The sequence below is a fragment of the Xyrauchen texanus genome, chromosome 2 (genome assembly GCF_025860055.1).
Source record: "Xyrauchen texanus isolate HMW12.3.18 chromosome 2, RBS_HiC_50CHRs, whole genome shotgun sequence".
Lineage (NCBI taxonomy): Eukaryota > Metazoa > Chordata > Actinopteri > Cypriniformes > Catostomidae > Xyrauchen > Xyrauchen texanus.
Genome location: NC_068277.1, coordinates 56,049,078 through 56,064,405, shown reverse-complemented (window position 1 = coordinate 56,064,405; position 15,328 = coordinate 56,049,078). Strand labels below are relative to the sequence as shown.

General features: G+C 41.9%; 2 protein-coding genes across 5 annotated transcripts; both read right to left on the bottom strand.

Annotated features, from left to right (window-relative positions):
* Nucleotides 1–922: 922 nt before the first annotated feature.
* On the bottom strand, nucleotides 923–2,123 carry LOC127618697 (coiled-coil domain-containing protein 106-like). Its single transcript, XM_052091296.1, has 2 exons — nucleotides 2,076–2,123; nucleotides 923–1,500 (listed from the first exon to the last, which is right to left on the bottom strand). The coding sequence occupies exons 1-2, from the start codon at nucleotides 2,098–2,100 to the stop codon at nucleotides 1,187–1,189; spliced, it is 339 nt and encodes a 112-aa protein (XP_051947256.1). The 5' UTR covers nucleotides 2,101–2,123; the 3' UTR covers nucleotides 923–1,186.
* Nucleotides 2,124–7,906: 5,783 nt separating this feature from the next.
* On the bottom strand, nucleotides 7,907–14,911 carry LOC127661619 (uncharacterized). 4 transcript variants are annotated; one of them, XM_052152435.1, is made up of 3 exons: nucleotides 10,110–14,911; nucleotides 9,888–10,030; nucleotides 7,907–9,798 (listed from the first exon to the last, which is right to left on the bottom strand). In XM_052152435.1, exon 1 carries the CDS (start codon nucleotides 13,761–13,763, stop codon nucleotides 12,276–12,278), a length of 1,488 nt encoding a protein of 495 aa, XP_052008395.1. In that variant the 5' UTR covers nucleotides 13,764–14,911; the 3' UTR covers nucleotides 7,907–9,798; nucleotides 9,888–10,030; nucleotides 10,110–12,275. The 4 variants fall into 4 exon arrangements, with proteins under 4 accessions (XP_052008395.1, XP_052008371.1, XP_052008387.1 ...); XM_052152419.1 differs by having other exon boundaries at nucleotides 7,919–8,037; nucleotides 9,646–9,798; nucleotides 9,888–14,911; XM_052152411.1 differs by having other exon boundaries at nucleotides 9,888–14,911.
* Nucleotides 14,912–15,328: the final 417 nt, after the last annotated feature.

The following is a 15,328-nucleotide window of genomic DNA, read 5'->3' as shown; positions in this document are numbered from 1 at the left end:
GGCCCAGGTTGGGGCGGAGCAGAAGGTCTTCTGGCCGCAGGAGGACGCCCTCGGCGAGCAGATGGGGCCTGGGCCGTGGCGGCAGGCTTGCGGCGCGGCATGATGTGAGAAATGGCCTCCGTCTGCTTCTTCACCAGGGAGAACTGCTGGGCAAAGTCCTCCACGGTGTCGCCGAAGAGGCCGAACTGGGAGACAGGGGCGTTGAGGAAGCGAGTCGGTAACACTTTATAATAACTGCACGCTATTAATCATTAGTTAAGCATTAGTAAACAGTTAATTCTTCATTTATAAAGCATTATTAAACATTTATAAGCAGTTTATAAATACAGCTATAAATGCTTTATTCTTGATTTATAAGAGTATCTATAATGCATTTAATAATTGAATTTTCATACTTTATTAATGATCAATTTATTATTTATAAATGAAGTATTTCGTCATTTACAAACCAGTTATTTAGGTGTTGTCAGTGGTTCATAAGATCACTTATAAAGTGCAAGTAAATGATTAATAAACTATTTAAATGTACATTCATTCATCTTATTTTTCAGACATATAGTGATGGTTACTTTGTGTGGTAATAAATGATTTATTAACATGTATTTATGCTGTAATGCATGGTTAATTCAGGTAGTTATAAAGCATTTAGTAGTGGTCAGTTAACTATTTTTGTGAGCTAATCTAAAGTGAGGACTATTCATGCCTTATAAAGCATTTATACAGGAGATTTAAAGGCTAAGTTATCTTCTAAATGGAAAAAAGGAAACAAACACAATAAGGAAACAAACACAAAAAAAGTGATTCAGAACATAGAAATATTTATTTCACGACGGAAAAAATAAAACTGTACAACTGTACATTTGACATAAAATGAAAAATAAATCTCTGCAATATTATAGAAAAAAATTCCTGTACATCTCCCAAAACATAAAGTGCAGTAAAATTAAACTAGGACACTGCAGTCTCATATATAAAAAATATATATACATTTCTGTAGTGTAAAAAACAATTTACCAGTGCAAAAATACTACTTGTTGTTAAAATTAAACAACAATAACAATATATAAAAATATTTCACAGAGTAACTACCTCAGTACAAACTTTAAAACATTTGAAAACAGCAATGCAGATCGTGAACAACTTTAGTCTGATTGACTGTGAAACCTTCCCCAGATCCTAGGTCAGTTCATTTTTGTTTAAGGGGCAGCAGCTTCCCAGATGCCTTAAAGGCTTTGATAGTATCTTCTATAGCTGGATCCTCTTGAATTGCAGCGGCACATTCTGTGGCAAACACACTAAGTTTAACCTGACTGCTGGGGTTTTTAAGGAGTTCTTTAAATTTGCTAGGTGCAATGATGTACAGCTCTGCGATTGGAGCATTGACCACGACTGTGTTCCGGTCCACCCCAACATGCTTGAAAGCCGCTGACATTGTCCCTCCTCTACTGAAGTGTCGAAGAATTTTTTTGTATCGTGCCACCACCTGCTGTGGTGTTTGAGCTGTAATTCAGAGAACATAGAATGAGTGTTAATATTTGGTTTTATTCTTATCACACACACTTTGACACACGCACACACACACACACACACACACACACACACACACACACACACACACACACACACACATACCTTTGACTCATATATTGTTTCAATCTACAGTATGATACATTCTACAAACATTCTACAACTGGTACAGAAACACAGCAGACCACCTCAGTAACATCCAGACAATCAGTTCAGTTCAATGTTAAAGTAAAACCTATGAATTCGGAGTTGTTCATTATGCAGTCGTGTGCAAATATTTATTTTTCATTTGATTTAATATTTTGCAATGAGGATCTGATTTATTATATAGCTTGAACTTATGATTGAATGCAATAAATACAACTTCACAAAGTCACACTCATATTTCTTTTACATAGATTTAACAAAACATTCTAAAAAAAATTGAAGCTGATGTAGATGGTCTACCAGGTTATTCCTCTGAATCTCCAATGCAATTATTATGGTACACACACAGTGTGACAAGCAGTGGCAAACTAAAATCCCAGTGAGTGGAATAGCATTCTAACCTCTTTGACGTGTTTTTGTTTCCATTTTCTTTGACTTCTTCCCATACTTTTTCCCTTTCCCTTCTTTTTCATCCTCTTCTTCTTCTTGTCCCCTCTGATGAGGATGTAGAGGAGGAGTCAGACATGGTGTCTGAGGAAGAGTCAACTGAGATGTCACTAGAGGATTTTGAAGACAAGGGACTCGTCTGGCTGGAAACTTTGTCCCCTTTTTTAAGAGCTGTTAAAATGGATACATATACATACATAAAGCTCACATCTTGCATCACATGGTACACAAGAACACAAAGCTTAACTCACATAATAAAACTCAACTGTACTATAATTTGAATAAATGTTGTGTGTTGTAAGGCTTACCTGATGCCAGTTGTTCTTTAAGATAGTCTCTTTCCTTGGTCAGCTCTTCAATCTTCTCTTTTGCCACTCTACTCTCAGCTTACACATCTCCAACTCATGAGATTTTCTTTTGTCTGCTAGATGTGCAGTGGGGGCCGTGGAGACACCTAATTGAAAGTAACTGTGCATTATTGAATGAACTGAGAATGTTAAATTTACTTTCTTGTTGTCTAACAAACTCTCATCCCGCCCGCCACTATACATTAGACAATGAGAGTCAATTAAAGAAGTACATTTTAAAAAAAATAATGACAACATTTATCCATGTAATACATTTTTAAGAGTAAGGTTTAAGTTGCATAGTAATGTATGTACATTCTGTCAAAAAGTATTGCATCTCAAGAACATCTTTTTTACAATTGTTAAGTCCTTTTGGGACAGTGGTTGAAGACAAAATAATAATAATAATAATACCTGCCTTTGACGATCACAGTGTTAAACGTTTTGGACAACAAAAATATTGAATTTATGTGTAATAATATGTTGATTTTAGCCAAGTGTTACCTACACAAATATAGATTTGTTTAAGTTTCGTTTTGTTTTCGTAATGTTTTGCGGCATTTAAAACATATTTTAAATTTTTATTTCAATCCTTAAAACAAGTAAAAAGGAGGAGTGCTTTAATTGAAACGCTCTAAATTAATCGCAATATATATGGATTAATCCCTCTCCCGCTGAAGTGTAATTTATTTAGTTATAATTTGCTTTTCATATTATTGTCATTTCAATTTTATTTATTTATTATTAGGGCTGTTGTTTACTTATTTTATTTTATTATGTTGTTTACGATTTACTGCTTGTCTTAGAGTTTAAACAACGATATTATGTTAATGCCTGTTCATTATTTGAAATTATATATTTTTAAAAAACAAACAAACAAACAAAACAAAACAAAACAAAAACACCGCGCTCCCGCCACCCTGTGCGTCCCCGGTGTCAGGTCCTCTAACCATAGACAGTAAAAGCAGTAGAGACTTGCTAGCCATCATCAATAGTCTGTGCCAGTAATAAGAGTAACCTACTCACCAGTAGTGCCACTGACGGACGTCTCGTCCAGTGCATCCATCTCCACGCTAGCATTCCTTTTGGACCGGGTCCGCACGCCTTTTCGACTTTTGTCGGAGTTCTCCATGTCATAAATAACACACGCCTGGTGGGCATTCAGTACAGCCTGTGGGTACAGGGGTTTCAGTACAGCGACGCACAAGGGGCGTGGCCATGACATAAAACAAATGCGCATTATAGTGCCTTCTTTCCGCGGGCTTTTCATAACAGCGACAGAAAACTGATGGAACAGCCATGGAGAATCTAAGACAAAATAGGGAAATCGGTAAATGTTTTTGTTGATGCAAATTTTGAATTAGGAGAACGCCTACACTACCACGTCACATTTTTACGCTGTACTGAAACCCCTGGAAATAAGTGACTGCCCACGCTGGTGCGCTACTCTTTTGTCCCCTGTTGATGACGTATGAAAGCGCAAGTTTTCCTTAGTTTGTCCCAAATTTTTACGTATGAAAGCGAGATTTATCCCGCCCTTCAGATCATAAACTAGCTGTCACCATTAAATCGCCACTAAAGCAATTGTTTAATGTAAAAAATGAGCAGATTAACCAGGCTAAAGAAGCTTATTAATGAGCCCAGCTCTATAATGAACACCCTAAAACTGATTAAGTTGCTTCAGAAAAGGAAACTGCTAAAAACGAAAATGAAATGCAGAAAATGTAATCACGAGATGAAAATGAAGAAAAGGACACACATCGGAGATCAATATGCTTGGTAAGAAAAAAATGAAAAAACCAAAAACATATATATATATATATATATATATATATATATATATATATATATATATATATATATATATATATATATAATTGAGTTAATGTAAAACCATTTGCAACTAAAATGCATAATAAAGATATTGTATTAATACCCTTTCTAAAAACAGTATTTTATATATTTTTTACAATAGGATTTGTCGACAAGCAGCACATCAAGGAAGGGCAAAACAAATTTCTGTCAGGTACAAATCTATTTTCAGTGGATCAAAGGTCTCCTTCAGTAAGTGGATGCAATTTATGTACAGGTAAGCAAGTAATAACAGTTTTTGGCTATTATAAATATATATATATATATATTCATCATAAACTCACTTTGTTGCTGTTCTCTTTGTAATTTCCATAAAATGTTCAATTTTTTAAATAATGCAGATAATTATATTACATTAAGACGTTCATAAACATTGGGCTACTTGTTCTATTTGCCTTTAAAGGTTTTATCAGGGTCTCCGGTTACGGCAGATAGACATGATGGATGACAGTATTGCAGGCAGTTCAGCAACTCTTAGTAAAATGGCAAAGAAAATAAGGGATGTCTGTGTCACAGCAGTGGAAAGGATGAGAAGGCGTACAGGCCAGCAGATTGGTGGAAGAAGGGAGTTTGTTGTGATCGACGAAAGCCATTTTCGGCACAAAAGAAAAGTATGTTGTAACAATATCGACTTTAAATAAATGTTAAATATAGTTACCAAAGTTATTTTTATTATAATGTACCAGTTTATGTCTGTGTTTGTTGTGTTTTTTCTCCATTAGTATGGTAGAGGAAGAATGGCTGGTGGGTGGAAAAGAAAGAAGTGGGTCTTCGGGATGTTAGGTGTGAGGCATCATCAGCACCATAGATCTGGAAAACCTATTCTACGTCTTCTGGAGAGAAGATCTCGAAGTCATCTAGTCCCCTTGATTGCGCATCATGTGAAGCCTGGGTCATCAATTATAAGTGATGAGTGGCGTGCCTATCGCATACTCCCTGCACTAGGGTACAACCATCACACTGTCAACCACAGCAGGTGGTATGTAGATCCCCACACTGGTGCCCATACCCAGCATATTGAGAGGGCCTGGAGATCCTACAAGGAGCAGATCTGGAGGCTTAGGCAATCGGACTGAGAGTTTGCTTGGACCACCGTGATTGAATGGAATGAATGGCTGGCAAAGAAACACTATGATGGTGCATTTGGCAGACTGATTCATGACATTTCTAGAAAGTACAAGTAGTCATATTCAGTCACTGTAACCACTATTTTGTGACTCACTGTTTGAAATGAATTTTCACTCAGCCATGAAACCGAAACAAGAAAACCTACTTACTACACAAAAATATTTTGATTATTTTCTTAAATTTGTTATGTTTATTTTTGTTAGTTTTGTTGCTTATTTTGTTGATGTATATTCATTTTGTTGCTAATTTTTTATTTATATTTACTTATTTTGTTGTTGTTCGTTCTTATTTGCTTTTTATTCATTATATTGCAGAAGTTTATTTTTCATTTCATGTCAAGTGTACAGTTGTAGTTTTATTTTTTGCATCATGAAATAAATATTTCTATGTTCTGAATCACTATTGTGCTTGTTTCCTTTTTTTCCATTTAGAAGATAACTTAGCCTTTAAATCTCCTTTATAAATGCTTTATAAGGCATGAATAGTCCTCACTTTAGATTAGCTCACAAAAATAGTTAACTGACCACTACTAAATGCTTTATAACTACCTGAATTAACCATGCATTACAGCATAAATACATGTTAATAAATCATTTATTACCACACAAAGTAACCATCACTATATGTCTGAAAAATAAGATGAATGAATGTACATTTAAATAGTTTATTAATCATTTACTTGCACTTTATAAGTGATCTTATGAACCACTGACAACACCTAAATAACTGGTTTGTAAATGATGAAATACTTCATTTATAAATAATAAATTGATCATTAATAAAGTATGAAAATTCAATTATTAAATGCATTATAGATACTCTTATAAATCAAGAATAAAGCATTTATAGCTGTATTTATAAACTGCTTATAAATGTTTAATAATGCTTTATAAATGAAGAATTAACTGTTTACTAGTGCTTAACTAATGATTAATAGCGTGCAGTTATTATAAAGTGTTACCAAACGAAGTTATTCACTCCGTAACTCTTTTATCAGCTGCTGAAGCGCCCAGGGGTTTATGCTCAGCACAACGTAGTATGCGAGGGGGAGGACCGCTGGAAAGCGCCGTAAAGCCAACACTGCTTGCAGAGATGACTGGAACAGCAGAGGAATTCAGCTCTATGACTGCTCTCTCGTCTCCGAAAAAGATATCTGATGTGTGTTTGCAGCGTCACTCCTTTTATACCCGTATGTCCGGGGGAGTGGCATGCAAATTCCACAAGCCAATTCTCATTGGCCTTTTCTCAAAATCAGAGATGGCCGTGCTCCGCAGGAGCGACTACTAGTGTCAACTCAGCGACACAACGTCGACTGAGTGACAGACGGGGAACTATTATTTATATCAACAAGCCGGTTCTCGCCTCCTCCATTCAACTGACTTCTTTACACTCGTTTATACAAACAAAGTGGTAGCGGTCGGATGAATATGATCTAAACCAAGGTAATGCTTGTCCACAAATTCCAACATAATTCGGAAGCCTCTCCAAGACAATTTCGTGATCTATGGTGTCAAAGGCAACACTAACATCTAAAAGCACTAGAAGAGAACAGCAGCCGTGATCAGAGGAAGTCATTTGTAACTCTGATAAGTGCAGTCTCTGTACTATAACGGGGCCTAAATCCTCTATGAAATTCTTCATATATAAATTTTTGTGTAAAATATTTTACATTGGCGGGAGGGACACTAACTTTTCTAGTATTTTCAACATAAATGGGAGATTTAAGATCGGTCTATAATTAGCGGTTTAATAATGGCAGTCTTTCATTTTTGTTGTTGATTTTGATGTTTTGATAAGTTTGTTTAGCTCTTCCTGTCCTATGACAGCAATGGATTGAAGTTGCTTGTGGACAATATATGAGACACTGTTTTCAGATGTGCTATTGCAGACGGTTGCATAATTCCAATTTTGTTTCTGATTATTACACTATCAAGAGTACTAGAGAAGACTGTATCTATTTTTTCTGTGATTAGTTACATTTATGCATTTGGCAGACACTTTTATCCAAAGCAATGTACAGTGCACTTATTACAGGGACAATCCCCCTGGAGCAACCTGGAGTTAAGTGCCTTGCTCAAGGACACAATGGTGGTGGCTGTGGGGATCAAACCAGAGACCTTCTGATTAACAGTTATGCTCTGGCCCCTGAAATGTGTCAAAAGGGATCCACAAAGTTCCAGAGCCTTCTCCACATATTCACAGAGCATCCAGTGAGGATCAGCCGGTGGCATCAGTTCCTTTCGTGCACTATTCAGACTGGTCAGGAAGAAAACCACCAGAGAGCGGTCTGGATAGTGCACTGAATTTGCTAGCTCTGAAAACTCACGGATGTGATCTTCAACTGTCCCCCTTGCTTAAGAAGCAAAATTCTGACAGCCACTAGACTCCTTTTTGGTCAGTCTTTCTGTGACGAGGCAGGCGAGGAATAAGGATCTCAATGCAGCTTTTAATGAAACAAAAGTTAAACAAAGATTTCAGAATAAAAAAATAAAAAAAAACAGAGAACCAGGCACAGAACATGACAACACATGTGAAGACTGACAAAGAATCCATGGGAAACCAGGAACACCTGGGGAAACAATCAGGGTGAACCAATCATGAAATAAAACTAAAAAGGAATACAAGACTAGCACAGGAAACAGGAACGGGGAACTATACAAGAATTTCAATATAAAAGTCTAGACAAAAACAGGGAATACATGACAAGAATACAGTATTACCTCACTGAATAAACATTGGCTGCACTTTGCTTACTGGAAATCTATACAGTAAAATAGAATACATATCAGTCACTTACTTACCTCTTCTGTGTAAAGTTATATAAATTTTTTCTACTTAATTGCCAAGATGATGTAATGCTGTTAAATCTAAAACCCCAAAACGACCATTAAAATGGCACTTTAAACAACTTTACAGCTCAAATAATAAACCAGTTTTAACAGAACAATTGACGTAAGTGCTTTTATAAAATTATATGCTTCACATTTCACCTTCACACCCTCCAAAAATTGGCCTCACTGACTTCCATTGTAAGTGCCTCACTTTAACCTTGATTTGTGCTTGAAGCACAAATTCAAAGTGTTTCTTTATAGCACAAGTTTTGTTTTGGGGAGTAAATGTTTAGTAATTTTTATACATATATTATGATTCTATAGTCATTGAGTTTAATAGATTTATAGGGATAATTGAATCTGTATGAAAAGTACTAAATATTTACTTCCAAAAACAAGTCTTGTGATATAAAAAGAATAATATTCTGAGTGTTTTACTGTTGGTTTTATGTCTCTAGGTCATTGAGTTTAATGGAATTAGAATATTACACACATTTACACTACTAAATTTATTTGAAAACACGTAGAACGCAAATTCCACAAACAGAGCCTTGTGTCATGAAAGGGGTATTTTTAAGAACATTTTGTATTTGTTGTGATGTCATAATATAAAATAGTTAAATTGTTTAATTGATTTATATGGCTAATAAAATTTTATATGAAAACAAATCCTTTTTAAAATTCAGCTTTGTACTATAGGCAAAGAAACCCTATTCATTCATTTCCAAGTTGGTAATTGAAACGGAGAGTTGAATGGATATTGTCGTGAATGTCAAACAAATGTCAAATATAAAACTACATTTACCGCACTCTCCCGAAATGCAATAACAAGAAAATAAATGGTTGGTTGGTTAACTGGTAAAGTGAAATAGGCTTCTAGCCTTTTGTTGTCAAGAGGCAGTCATGCCTTTGCACCGCAATCATTTGGGATCCATGTGATCTTAATTACAGACTAATTACAGAATTCAGTTTCAATTCCACCTCAAGTGTCATTTATTAGCCTCGCTTATTTTGATGCCGTTCAGAGAAACGAAACTAAAAAGGTTATCTAGAGGAGCATGGAAGTCAGTGACTAGCTCAAGACAATTTTGACTGGGGTGGCAATAGGGGGTCCTGGTAATTTCAAGGGGAGGCTCATGAAAACCAACAAAAAATACAGTGGACACAGCTAATAACTGCATATTACTGCTACTTAACAAAAACAACACAGCATATCAACTACTTTGTTTTTATTTAATTAATCAATTGCAGTTTGCAAACAATATGCTCAAACTTTAATTGCCATAGCCACACCCATGACAGAAAACATATTTACAAAATAGTATTTATTCTCATACTCTCACCACCTTTTGATTGCCCTACTTCTGTCCAGTTTCCCCCTGGCATCTTCTCTGCTCCTCTTTTGTCCAGTCTCCTCCTGGCATCTTCTCTGCTCCTCTTTTGTCCAGTCTCCTCCTGGCATCTTCTCTCCTCTCTTCAGTCTCCACAGGTGTGATTTACTGCAACATATGAGTTTATAGTACACATGAATAGGTTAGTATTTATGCTAAATACAGCAATACAATAGCAAGAGGCTCACATCACTCACCAATACTGACAGCTCTTTTGTCCAGTTTCCCCCTGTCTTCTCTGCTCCTCTTAACACTCCAGTCTCCTCCTGTCTTCTTCTCTGCTCCTTTTTACTCTCCAGTCTCCTGCTGTCTTCTCTCCATTCTCCACAGGTGTGATTTCCTGCAACAATTGTGTTTATAACACATTAAATACAGTACAATTTAAACCTTTTAAATTATAATGTAAGGAGTGTACTCACCACTTAAAAGAGAACAATTCGCCTGTTGTTATGATTGGCTGCAAAGCGATCAATAACAACATCTACATCCATCTCTTTTGATCTTCTTGAGCTGATTGCCAGCACAGCAAGATTGCTGGTTCGGACATCTCCACTTTTGTTTCTGAGGTAGGTTTTTAAATGCCGTAAGCAGGAAAAGCTCCTCTCACAAGCAGCTGTTGATACAGGCAGTGTCATGGAGATGCACACAAGTTTGTATAAATCAATGAAAGCCTCCTTGTATGGCCTCAATAGAATCAGCAAGTCATGGGTGCTGTTGAGAGAAACCCCATTTTGTTTTTTTCTGTCAATGAGGCGTTTCAGTTGATGTAGTTCTGTGAAAGGTTGTCTTCTAATATGCCATAGTGCCTAGCCATGGGTTGAAGGGCATCTTGGTGCAGGAAGGTCTTGTGTTTGGGATTAATAGCTGCAACTCCATTCATAACGTGGCAACTGTCAGCAGAGAAGCGCCTATTCAATTCACTGATTAAACGGTCAAGTACTGGGAAAAAACAGTGGATTTTGTAGTCTTCTGGTGTTTGCAGTATGTTTTTCCTTGTGTGGCTATTGCTGACATGAAACTGCTGCAGGTGGGAGGGCTGTATTATTTTTCTTTTTGCCTGTTGGCGCTGCATGTCAATGCCCACTCTCTCACACATGTCACTTAGCCCTGCCACAGATGGGTCCAAGTTTCACCATTGCGTTCTTCTTTGAGTGTGTCAACCAGTGCAAAGACCAGATCAATGGCGGATGCCAAATCTAAATCTGTGGCCTGTAGTTGGTCAGATAAAGTTTTTGTGAGCCCAAATATGTTCTCCAGCATGTAGATTTGCAAAACAAACTGTGCATCAATCAAGCCATTTAGTGATCTAGCCTCAGGAGCTCTATGGCTATTTGTTTGATTGCTGACTTCCTCCAGTGTGGCTAAGATGCTAGGGAGGGTTTGCTTTATTGCCCAAAGACTATAGTACTGACATGCCCATCTGGTATCTGACAGACGTTTTAATTCCACAGCTCTTTTAGTGGGCTCAAGTTCTGTTTGTTTCTCCATGAACACTTTGTGAGTTACTGAACCAGAAAAAAGTTGTAAAGTAGCTGAACTGTGGTAAAGCAGTCAGCAACTGGTTTTATATTATGGACACAGTCAACTAAAACCAGGTTTAATCTGTGTGCATGGCAGTGGATGTACACTGCATGTGGGACTTCTCTGCAAAATTTTTCCTGAACACCGTTGTTGCAGCCAGACATTACAGATGCCCCGTCGTAACATTGTCCAACGCATGCATTTTTGTCTATATTGAATTTAGCCAATGCCCCTTTCACTGTCACAAGTAAAGACTTTGCATCCAAACCATCAGCTGGAACAAAATCAAGAAACTCTTCATGAATGTCATCATTGTGTATGTAGCGCAGAACAATAGATATCTGCTCTTTTTTGCTCACATCTTTTGTTTCATCCACCATTAAAGTAAAGTGCTCTCCTAGTTTAACTTCATTACTAACCTGTTCTTGTAACGCGCACACAAAAAGAGACAGTCACAATGTTGAGTGAAAACTGCTTTATAAAACAATAAAGCAGGCAATAGTACAAAAAGGGGCAAGTCCAGTGAAGAATGGTCAAGGGGGAGCGTAAGGTCAAAAGCCGGGGAATCAAAGATATAAAGGGGGCAAATCCGGGAGAGTAGTCGAGGGGAACGAGGGTCAATGTCGGGGTAAACAGGATGAAACAAACACGTAGCAAGAGGGGACTAGAGGGAGCAAAAGACAGGGGAACAAGAGGAGCTGGCAAGCTAAGAGGTAACAAGTAGGGAGGTCAAAACTAGACGAGACTAGCGGGGGCAAAACTAGATGAGACTAGCGGGGGTCAAAACACGGGAATCTAAACATACAATAACCAACACCCGTGAAACGGAAGTGCTGGGTATTTATAGGGGAAGGTGCAGGTGTGAACAATGAAGGTGACAAGACGAGCGCAGGTGAAACTAATGTGTGGGGATGGGAAGCGCGTGAGTGCATGTGGTCATAATGTTCAGGCTGATGCGCGTGAGAAGCGAGCATGAGTGAGAGGGGGGAGATAGTTTACGAGCGAGAGATCGTAATGGCAAAACCGGGCGTGGAAGCCCGAGGGAGGAAACAGAGCGTACGAGCTCAAGGGGGCGGAGCGAGGAAGCGGGAAGCGAGCACGCTCGCGGAGTGCATGTGTGCGTGCTCGTGGACGCGGAGATGGGGCAGAGGAGCGGGGTTCGTGACAGTACTCCCCCCTCTGAATAGGACGGCTCCTGACGGCCGCGCTCGGCTGCAAGGAGCGCGAGGGGACAGAACGAGCGTGTGAGCTCGAGGGGACAGAACGAGCGCGTGAGCTCGTGGGGACAGAACGAGCGTGTGAGCTCGAGGGGACAGAACGAGCGTGTGAGCTCGAGGGGACAGAACGAGCGTGTGAGCTCGCGGGGACAGAACGAGCGTGTGAGCTTGCGGGGGGCAGAACGAGCGTGTGAGCTCGCGGGGGGCAGAACGAGCGTGTGAGCTCGCGGGGGGCAGAACGAGCGTGTGAGCTCGCGGGGTGCAGAACGAGCGTGAGCTCGAGGGAACAGAAAACCCACAAAACACACAAACAATATGAGGGCAGTCCAAGGGGGATAGAAGGTACAAAAGGGAAATAAAACAGTCCATGGGGGTCAATGGGCAGTTCAAGGCAAGGTCAGGAGGAACATAGCAGACAGGCGGGTGGTCGGGAGATCTAGGGGGCAGCCATAGGGCAGAGACTGGGTCAGGAGGTCTGGAAGGCGACTGGAGGACAGGGACTGGGTCCGGGGGTCTGGAAGGTGACCACCGGACAGGAATAGGGTCCGGAGGCCAGGGAAGAGGCCACAGGACAGGTAGAGGGTCAGGAAGTCCGGGCTGAGCCGTGAAAGGCGGAGCCGTCAGAGGCGGCACCGTAGGTGGCTCTGGAGCTGGGGTCCTGGAAGGCTCCGGAGGTGGAGCCGACGGAGGCTTTAGGGGCGAAGGCCTGGAAGGCTCTGGAGGTGGAGCCGAGGGAGGCTTTAGGGGGGAAGGCCTGGAAGGCTCTGGAGGTGGAGCCGAAGGAGGCTTTAGGGGGGAAGGCCTGGAAGGCTCAGGAAGTGGAGCCCATGGAGGTGGCGCCATAGGAGGCTCCAGAGGTGAAGCCCTGGAAGGCTCTGGAGGCAGAGCTGAGGGGGGTGACGCCGTGGGAGGCTTGAGGGGTGGAGCCATGAAAGACTCGAGAGGGGAAGCCCTGAGAGGCGGAGGAGCCCTGAGAGACTCGAGAGGCGAAGCTGTGAGAGGCTTGAGGGGTGGAGCCATGAAAGACTCGAGGGATGGAGCCCTGAAAGACTCGAGAGGCAAAGCCGTGAGAGGCTTGAGGGGTGGAGCCATGAAAGACTCGAGGGATGGAGCCCTGAAAGACTCGAGAGGCGAAGCCGTGAGAGGCTTGAGGGGTGGAGCCGTGAAAGACTCGAGGGATGGAGCCCTGAGAGACTCGAGAGGTGAAGCCGTGAGAGGCTTGGAAGGAGGGGGAGCCCTGAGGGACTTGAGGGGTAGAGCTCTGGGAGGCTCGTGAGGAGGAGCCCTCGGAGGCTCGAGAGGCGGAGCCCTGGGAGGCTCGAGAGGCGGAGCCATGGGAGGCTCGAGAGGCGGAGCCCGGGAGGGCTCGAGAGGCGGAGCCCGGGAGGGCTCGGAGGGGCGAGCAGAGGCCGACAGAGTCGTGGAAGACTCTGAGGGCGGAACAGAGCCCGGCAGAGCCGTGGAAGACTCTGAGGGTGGAGCAGAGGTCTACAGAGCCGTGGAAGACTCTGAGGGCGGAGCAGAGGTCTGCAGAGCCGTGGAAGACTCTGAGGGCGGAGCAGAACCCGGCAGAGCCGTGGAAGACTCTGGGGGCGGAGTAGAACCCGGCAGAGCCGTGGAAGACTCTGGGGGCGGAGCAGAACCGGCTCTGGGGCGGTCGAGGCTACACACTTGGGGCCGTGACAGGCTTCGGGACTAGGGCCGTGTAAGGCTTAAAAACGGGGGCCGTGTAAGGCTTCAAGATGGGGGCCGTGTAAGGCTTCGAGACGGGGGCCGTGGTAGGCTTCGAGACGGGGGCCGTGGTAGGCTTCGAGATGGGGGCCGTGGTGTAGAGCGCCGGTTCAGTATCTGCCTCCCACACAGTAAACGAGGAACCAACGCACAGCAGGGCGAGGTCAATAAACTGAGCCAGGTTGAGAGAGCATTGACCACCAGGCATGTATGATGAGGCTGGCTCATTCAGTCCATCTTGAAAAATGTCTTTCAGAACCACCTCATCAAAATTCACCTGGTTGGCCAGGGCACAAAAATCAGTGACATAAGCCTCCAAGGTTTGGCTCCCCTGACGCAAAACCATGAGTTGGGCCGCTGGGTCCATGATGTTGAGGGCGGGGTTAAGAGTGACACAACCGCTGCCTCACATAAATAACCCTAGGTTAGCGCCCGAAGAGTGCACGGCGCTCAGAAATGCACTGGATGCATAAACAGGCTCGGGGGCAGACACAGGTGAAACAGGGTGACATAAATCAGACATTGTGCATACCTGCTGCCCCCGGGCCGTGAGCGCGTGGTCCTCTCTCCACACTTTAGCTCCTCGCGCCGAATGTGACGTGCTTCTCCGCTCGAGTGAGCTGCGCGAATCCTTAGCGCGGGGCATTGTGACTGTCAAAGGTGAGGTTGGTTATTCTGTAACGCGCACACAAAAAGAGACAGTCACAATGTTGAGTGAAAACTGCTTTATAAAACAATAAAGCAGGCAATAGTACAAAAAGGGGCAAGTCCAGTGAAGAATGGTCAAGGGGAGCGTAAGGTCAAAAGCCGGGAATCAAAGATATAAAGGGGCAAATCCGGGAGAGTAGTCGAGGGAACGAGGGTCAATGTCGGGGTAAACAGGATGAAACAAACACGTAGCAAGAGGGGACCAGAGGGAGCAAAAGACAGGGGAACAAGAGGAGCTGGCAAGCTAAGAGGTAACAAGTAGGGAGGTCAAAACTAGACGAGACTAGCGGGGGCAAAACTAGATGAGACTAGCGGGGGTCAAAACACTGGAATCTAAACATACAATAACCAACACCCGTGAAACGGAAGTGCTGGGTATTTATAGGGGAAGGTGCAGGAGTGAACAATGAAGGTGACGAGACGAGTGCAGGTGAAACTAATGTGTGGGGATGGGAAGCGCG

Coding starts and splice junctions, on each gene's coding strand:
- LOC127618697 (XM_052091296.1), bottom strand. CDS start 2,100: ATGGAAACAAAAACACGTCAAAGAG. Junction 1,501..2,075: donor AACAAAAACACGTCAAAGAG/GTTAGAATGCTA, acceptor TCTGAATTACAG/CTCAAACACCACAGCAGGTG.
- LOC127661619 (XM_052152411.1), bottom strand. CDS start 13,763: ATGGCTCCGCCTCTCGAGCCTCCCAGGGCTCCGCCTCTCGAGCCTCCG.